At 32.2% G+C, this 7,127-nt stretch overlaps 1 protein-coding gene across 1 annotated transcript; it reads left to right on the top strand.

Moving 5' to 3' along the window:
• The first annotated feature begins 2,983 nt into the window (after positions 1-2,983).
• On the top strand, positions 2,984-6,627 carry LOC114404633. Its single transcript, XM_028367511.1, has 5 exons — positions 2,984-3,065; positions 4,008-4,264; positions 4,380-4,496; positions 5,219-5,424; positions 6,398-6,627. The coding sequence occupies exons 1-4, from the start codon at positions 2,984-2,986 to the stop codon at positions 5,222-5,224; spliced, it is 462 nt and encodes a 153-aa protein (XP_028223312.1). The 3' UTR covers positions 5,225-5,424; positions 6,398-6,627.
• Positions 6,628-7,127: the final 500 nt, after the last annotated feature.

Below are 7,127 nucleotides of genomic sequence, written 5' to 3'. Positions count from 1 at the left end.
TTATAGTTTGGGAGTTGGGGTTCAGAGTTTAGGGTTTAGGGTTCCCGGTGTCGGGTTTTGGGTTTGGGGGTTATGGTTTAGGGTTTATGGTTTATGGTTTAGGAATAAATTTGAGTGTTTTATCTTTGGGTTTTGGGTGTTTTATCTTTGGATTCAAAATTAACGTACTTAGAGGCATTTTTTGGGAAAATTGTAGGAGTTTATGGTTACTTGACAAATTGGACTTTATGGGTACTTGACTAATTAGGATTTAGTGTTACTTAACTAATTTGGGTTTATGGTATTTCAAAAATTAGATTTTAGGTTTACTTTACTAGTTATGGTTTAGGGGTATTTGACAGATAAGGGTTTAGGGTTACTTGACTGGTTGGTGTTTAATGGGTATTTGACAAAATAGGGTTTAGGGTTTCTTTACAAATAAGATTTCAGGGTTTAGGGTTTAGGGTTTCTTTACAAATAAGATTTCAGGGTTTAGGGTTTAGGGTTTCTTTACAAATAAGATTTCAGGGTTTAGGGTTTAGGGTTTATGGTTTAGGGTTTAGGATTTCGGGTTTAGAGTTTAGGGTTTAGGGCTTTAGGGTTTAGGAAAAAATTCAGGTTAAGGGTTACTTGACTGACTGGTGTTTAATGGGTATTTGACAAAATAGGGTTTTGGGTTTCTTTACAAATAAGATTTCAGGGTTTAGAGTTTAGGGTTTAGGGTTTAGGATTTAGTGTTTAGGGTTTAGGGTTTAAGGTATATGAAGAAATTTGGGTGTTTTATGTTTGGATACAAAATTAACGCAATTAGAGGCGTTTTTTGGGAAAATTGTAGGAGTTTATGGTTACTTGACAAATTGGACTTTTTCGATACTTTACTAATTAGGATTTAGCATTACTTAACTAATTTGGGTTTATGGTATTTCAAAAATTAGATTTTAGGTTTACTTTACTAGTTATGGTTTAGGGGTATTTGACAGATAAGGGTTTAGGGTTACTTGACTGGTTGGTGTTTAATGGGTATTTGACAAAATAGGGTTTAGGGTTTGTTTACAAATAAGATTTAAGGGTTTAGGGTTTAGGGTTTCTTTACAAATAAGATTTCAGGGTTTAGGGTTTATGGTTTATGGTTTAGGATTTCGGGTTTAGTGTTTAGGGTTTAGGGCTTTAGGGTTTAGGAAAAAATTCGGGTTAAGGGTTACTTGACTGACTGGTGTTTAATGGGTATTTGACAAAATAGGGTTTAGGGTTTCTTTAAAAATAAGATTTTAGGGTTTAGAGTTTAGGGTTTAGGGTTTAGGGTTTAGGATTTAGTGTTTATGGTTTAGGGTTTAAGGTATAGGAAGAAATTTCGGTGTTTGATCATTGAACGCAAATTTAGGCAGTTAGAGGCGTTTTTAGGGTTTATGGTCTAGGGTTTATGGTTTAAAGTTTTGGGGTTCGGGTTTAGAGTTTAGGGTTTAAGGTCTCAGGTGTAGGGTTTAGGGTTTAGGGTTTAGGAAGAAGTTTGGGTGTTTTATCTTTGGACACAAAATTAAGGCAATTAGAGGCGTTTTTTGGGAAAGTTGTGAGGCCAAATGATATTTTTTACTCGCATTTTGTACCAGTTTCATGGAGTAAATCCTCCAAATAAAAGCACGGAATAAATAAAACTGATTTGAATCCTTGCAACTATGGTTAAGTGCCTACGTTCTGTATTTTTTAAAAATTATTTTGAATAAATTAATGATATTTGTGACTCTCTTTTTCTATGGTTTGAACGTCAAAGAAAGCAAGAAAATTTATATCATGCACCAATTCCATGGAATAACACCTCAAAATAGAAGCACAAAATAAAAAAAAAACTATGATTTGAACCCTTGCAACTATGGTTAAGTACCCTTGTTCTGCATTTGTTTAAAATTATGTCGAATACATTGATGATATTGGTGACTTTCTTTTCCTATGATTTGAACATCATAGAATAAAAAAAAATTATATCATGCACCAGTTTTATGGAATAACAACTCAAAATAGAAGCACAAAATAAAAAAAAAATATGATTTGAACCCTTGCAACTATGGTTAAGTACCCGAGTTCTGCATTTTTTTAAAATTATGTCGAACACAATAATGATATTTGTAACTCGCTTTTTCTATGGTTTGAACGTCAAAGAAAGCAAGAAAAAATATATCGTGCACTAGTTCCATGGAATAACACCTCAAAATAGAAGCACAAAATAAAAAAAACTATGATTTGAACCCTTGTAACTATGGTTAAGTACATATATTCTACATTTTTTTAAAATTATGTCGAATACATTAATGATATTGGTGAGCTTCCTTTTCTATGATTTGAACCTCATAGAATCCAAATAAAATTATATCATGCACCAGTTCCATGGAATAACACCGCAAAATAGAAGTACAAAATTAAAAAAAACAATGATTTGAACCCTTGCAACTATGGTTAAGTACCCATGATCTGCATTTTTTAAAATTATGTTGAACACATTAATGATAATTGTGACTCGATTTTTCTATGGTTTGAACGTCAAAGAATCCAAAAAAAATTATATCGTGCACCAGTTCCATGGAATAACACCTCAAAATAGAAGCACAAAATCAAGAAAACTATGATTTGAACTGCAACGATGGTTAAGTACCCATGTTCTATATTTTTTTTAAAATTATGTCGAACACATTAATGATATTTGTTACTCACTTTTTATATGGTTTGAACGTCAAAGAATCCAAAAAAAATTATATCGTGCAACAGTTCCATGGAATAACACCTCAAAATAAAAAAAACTATAATTTGAACCCTTGCATCAATGGTTAAGTATCCATATTTTGCTTTTTTTAAAAATTATGTCGAACACATTAATGATATTTGTGACTCGCTTTTTCTATGGTTTGAACGTCATAGAATCTAAAAAAAAATTATATCGTGCACCAATTTCGTGAAAAATCACCTCAAAATAGAAGTACAAAATAAAAAAAACTATGATTTGACGAGCAACAACATGACTACTAAAGAACCCATAATAAGAGATAATGTTAGCGACTTCGATGATGATGAGCAACAACATGATTTTGATGAACATGGTGAACCAAGCAATTATGCGTTTTATTTGTATTGTGTGTTTTATATTAATGTGTTAATTATGTTATTTATAATTTTTATTGATAGATTATTTAAACTTTAAATAAAAAAACATTTAAAGTAACCTATATTAAAAATATATATAACATGTTTTAAATAATAAAACATTAAAATAAAATAATAACATATCAAATAAAATCACAAAAAATATACTAATAAAATCAACTTAATATTATTTTTTATATATTTAAATATATTTTTTAAATTTTTTATTTAAAATAAAAATAAAACCATAAAAATATTAAATTTAAAAGAAAAAACAGATTTACGAAAAGAAAAAAAATAGGTTAACATAACAAAAACATGTCTACAAATAATAAAAAAGCATTTAAAAAATTTAACAAAAAGAAAAAAAAATAGTTTTACAGATTTTTAAAGTTGTAAAACAAAATATGACTTTCGTTTTAAAAAAAAACGACTTTAAAGTCGTAAAAAAATAACATTTGCACTGAAATCATACATCTTTTTACGACTTCAATTAAAAAAATAACAAGTCGTAATAGGTGTTACTACGTTAGAAGTCCTAACACCTTTTTCGACTTACCCCGTTTAGGATAATTTTTTAAAATATATTTCCGATTGGAAAATTGAAATTTTTTTTACCCGTAATTGATAAAAAAAACCCATAAATAGACTCTTTTCCCCCTATTTTAACCTAATGTCAATAATATAAGATGTTCAATTTTATAATTATGTTGATAGTTTTCTTTTTTATATATATAGATAGTGAGTAAAAAGTAAATATAATAATCTCCTATTCTTACCAATATCAATAATATAATGTTCAATCTTATAATTATGTAGGCGGTTTTTTTTATATATAGAGAATGAGAGTTTGGTTTTATATCCGTTAGAATATCAATAATATAAAGTCCTTTGGATAGAGAGTGAGAGTTTGGTTTTATATCCGTTAGCATTGGAGGAGGGACTTGAGAAACTGAAGGAGGCTCTCCAAATCTTGAATTCTCCTTCTCCTTCTTCCCCAACTGGATTCCTTAGGTTTCAGGTGGCGCTCCCTCCCTGTCCTAAGACCTTCACTTTGTTTTGCTCCCAACCCCACTCCTCCTCGGTCTTTCCTCTCATTTATGTTTCCAAGAACGACGCCGACTCTAAATCACTCTATGTCAATTTGGATGATAATGTGAGTCACCAGAAAGAAAGGTTCCTTTTGGTTTTTCATACCTCAGGTAAAGGTTCAACAATCTTATTGCCATTACTTTAATAACTTTAAATACTAATTCTTTAGCTGCTCCCAGATTGAGTTAGATGAGCTGGAAAGTGTTTCCATTCTGTCAATGACCCTTGCATGGGATGAATTTTCCTTCTCTACTTTTCAAGAAGCCCATTATTCGCTTCAAGATTCTCTAGACCAGGTGCCTGACATGCCTTTTTGATATCTTTTCTGTTTTTGTTGTTTTATTTACCATCATTCCCTGCTTCTATCATTTTTCATGTAATTTGGAATATTTAATGTTGAATGGTCAATTCTTTTTTGTATCTTTTACACCTTTGTGAATGAAAAAAGGGAATCTTTCATTACGGTTTGGTTGGGCCTTTCTCTTTGTTTCCTATAATCTAGAGGATCCTTATCTTCTTCTTGGGTTCTGAAAAAATAAAAACATCAACTCCCTCCTGTATTTATGCTTGATGTTATTTCCTACGGTGTGGGTTATGTGTCATGTCTGGTCTACGATTGACACATGTAAATCCAAATGCACTAGAGCTGCTCTCAAAAATCTCAATTTGGTAGAAGATAGATATATTCCAAGGGTACAAGCTCATTTCTTTCCTAAGAATATGTAAGTTTTACTTGCAACTAGTTGTTACTTCCCTGAATTCCTTGTCCAAAAGTCAATGATGAATGTAACCATGGTTTTCTTGAACTGAGAAGCATATTGGGTCAACATTTTGTCTGAGTTAGTGTGTAAAGCAAAAGAACTAGTGCAAGCATACAAGCTTCAAAATGTAGTTAAGACTGCAGACAACTTCTGTTCATGTTTGAAGCTTGATAGAAACACAGATGTTAGCTATAGTAATATGAGGAAGGCTGCTTCTTGGGAAGATTTGACTGACAACTATTTATTCTGTTCTAAAGCTGTAGATCCTCAGTACAAGGATTTAAGGCATTTTCAGTGGCATTGGGAAAAGGGGGAGCCTGTCATTGTCAGCAATGTGCTTGAATGTACATCTGGTTTAAGCTGGGAACCGCTTGTCATGTGGCGTGCATTACGTCATGTAACTAATACCAAGCATGGCCAACATTTGGCGGAGAAAACAATTGATTGCTTAGATTGGACTGAGGTTTGCTTAATTTCCCAATCTTTAACTTTATTGACCATGGAGAGCTTTTTACACAAATTTAATTCTTCACCTTCATTCTCATGAAGATTATGTTTAATTGTTTAATGTTGGTACTTATTTTAACTGGAACCACTGCAGTTATGGCATTTGGAGAATTATTTAATATTAGCAATTTTTATGTTGTTGAATTTCCTACATGTTTCCTGAATTCAGTAACTCCACCTTTTCTGGATTGAGACTTGAGAGTTATTTCAGTGCATTTAATATTGTCAGTTATTGAATTCCATAGAGTCATCAGAACAGAATGTCCTTGAAATATTTTGTGAAGTACTGGAAAAATTACAATTTTTTGGTGGATGGTTCCACTTTAAGAAACAGTTTGTAGATGTTCTGCTATCTGGGTCATAAAGAGATACCGGCCTAAGGTGGAATGTTGGTAAACCAAAACGCACATTAGGGTGATAATTAGAAATCATTTTTCTGAGTGTAGTTTTATATGAGTCTCAAATTTTAAGCCCTTGTTTCATGCTTTATGCTGTCTCTCCATCATTCTCAAGAAATATGGCTAGTGTGATCAATTTATCCTGCTACCATCATCATCATATTCATCTTCTTAGTCCTAGGTTTTGCTCCTTATCTTATCATCTTAGAAAATTTATCTCAATGTTTGGCTGTTTCTTGTCCCTGCCCCATTTTGCTGTTTTTGCTTTGCCTGCCCAGACCTTTCTTGTTGCCCTTGCATCCTTTGGTATGTTTGTCTAGTTCTTAGACTTGCAGCATCTAGCTGATGTTGGGTAAAATGTACTTTTTATTTTTTTTAGTTGTTGAAAATGTTATTTCGATTTGTACTCATTCTGTTTTCTGTTTAGTAATCAGACTAGAGTAAATCATATCTGCTTTATTTTACTGATTTAGTAATTCTTTACTGGACTTGTTATTCAGTTGCTGCTGATTTCTGCATTTCTCTTTTGAGGTATTGGTTAAATGCAGGGGGAAATTAATATCCACCAACTTTTTACTGGCTATACAAATGGTCGTAGGGATGGCTTGCTTGGCCACAGATATTGAAATTAAAAGATTGGCCTCCTTCTAATTTATTTGAGGAACAATTGCCTCGTCATTGTGCTGAGTTCATATCTTCCTTACCCTTCAAGGAATATACTGATCCTCACAAAGGTTCTCTTAACCTTGCTGTGAAGTTGCCTAATGTTCTCTAAAGCCAGACCTGGGGCCAAAACATATATTGCTTATGGATTTCCTCAGGAGCTTGGACGTGGTGATTCAGTGACTAAGCTCCATTGTGATATGTCTGATGCAGTATGCTCTATTTGCTTATTTCTTTCCTGGGCTGTTATTTCAAGGATTTCTTCTAAATTATTTGAACTTTTAAATAGATTTCATATTGGATGGTGTATAGTTTGTAGGATGTATAAAGTGTTGTCTTTGATAAGCCATTGCATTCTCTGTTCTGTTTCTTATGAGTAGTTTGTGGCTTCAGTTCCATGTCAGTTTTTAAGTTCTGTGCATTGTCTTCAATTCATAAACTCTCATTTGATTCTATATTTGACGAGTTATTTCCCTGGTTGTATAATGATGACTGATAATTAGAAAAACTACTCTTGTATGATAGTAGAATCATCACATTAGTATGTTTAAGGACTTGAAATGAATGATGCCTTTGGCTTAGAGAAGGCTTTAATTTG

The sequence above is a fragment of the Glycine soja genome, unplaced genomic scaffold, assembly GCF_004193775.1.
Source record: "Glycine soja cultivar W05 unplaced genomic scaffold, ASM419377v2 tig00105329_1_pilon, whole genome shotgun sequence".
NCBI lineage: Eukaryota > Viridiplantae > Streptophyta > Magnoliopsida > Fabales > Fabaceae > Glycine > Glycine soja.
The sequence above is the reverse complement of the archived record's forward strand: the minus strand, read 5'-3'. Positions and strand labels throughout refer to the sequence as shown.

Coding starts and splice junctions, on each gene's coding strand:
- LOC114404633 (XM_028367511.1), top strand. CDS start 2,984: ATGACTACTAAAGAACCCATAATAAGAGATAATGTTAGCGACTTCGAT. Junction 3,066..4,007: donor ACATGATTTTGATGAACATG/GTGAACCAAGCA, acceptor TCCTTTGGATAG/AGAGTGAGAGTTTGGTTTTA. Junction 4,265..4,379: donor ATGTCAATTTGGATGATAAT/GTGAGTCACCAG, acceptor AGCTGCTCCCAG/ATTGAGTTAGATGAGCTGGA.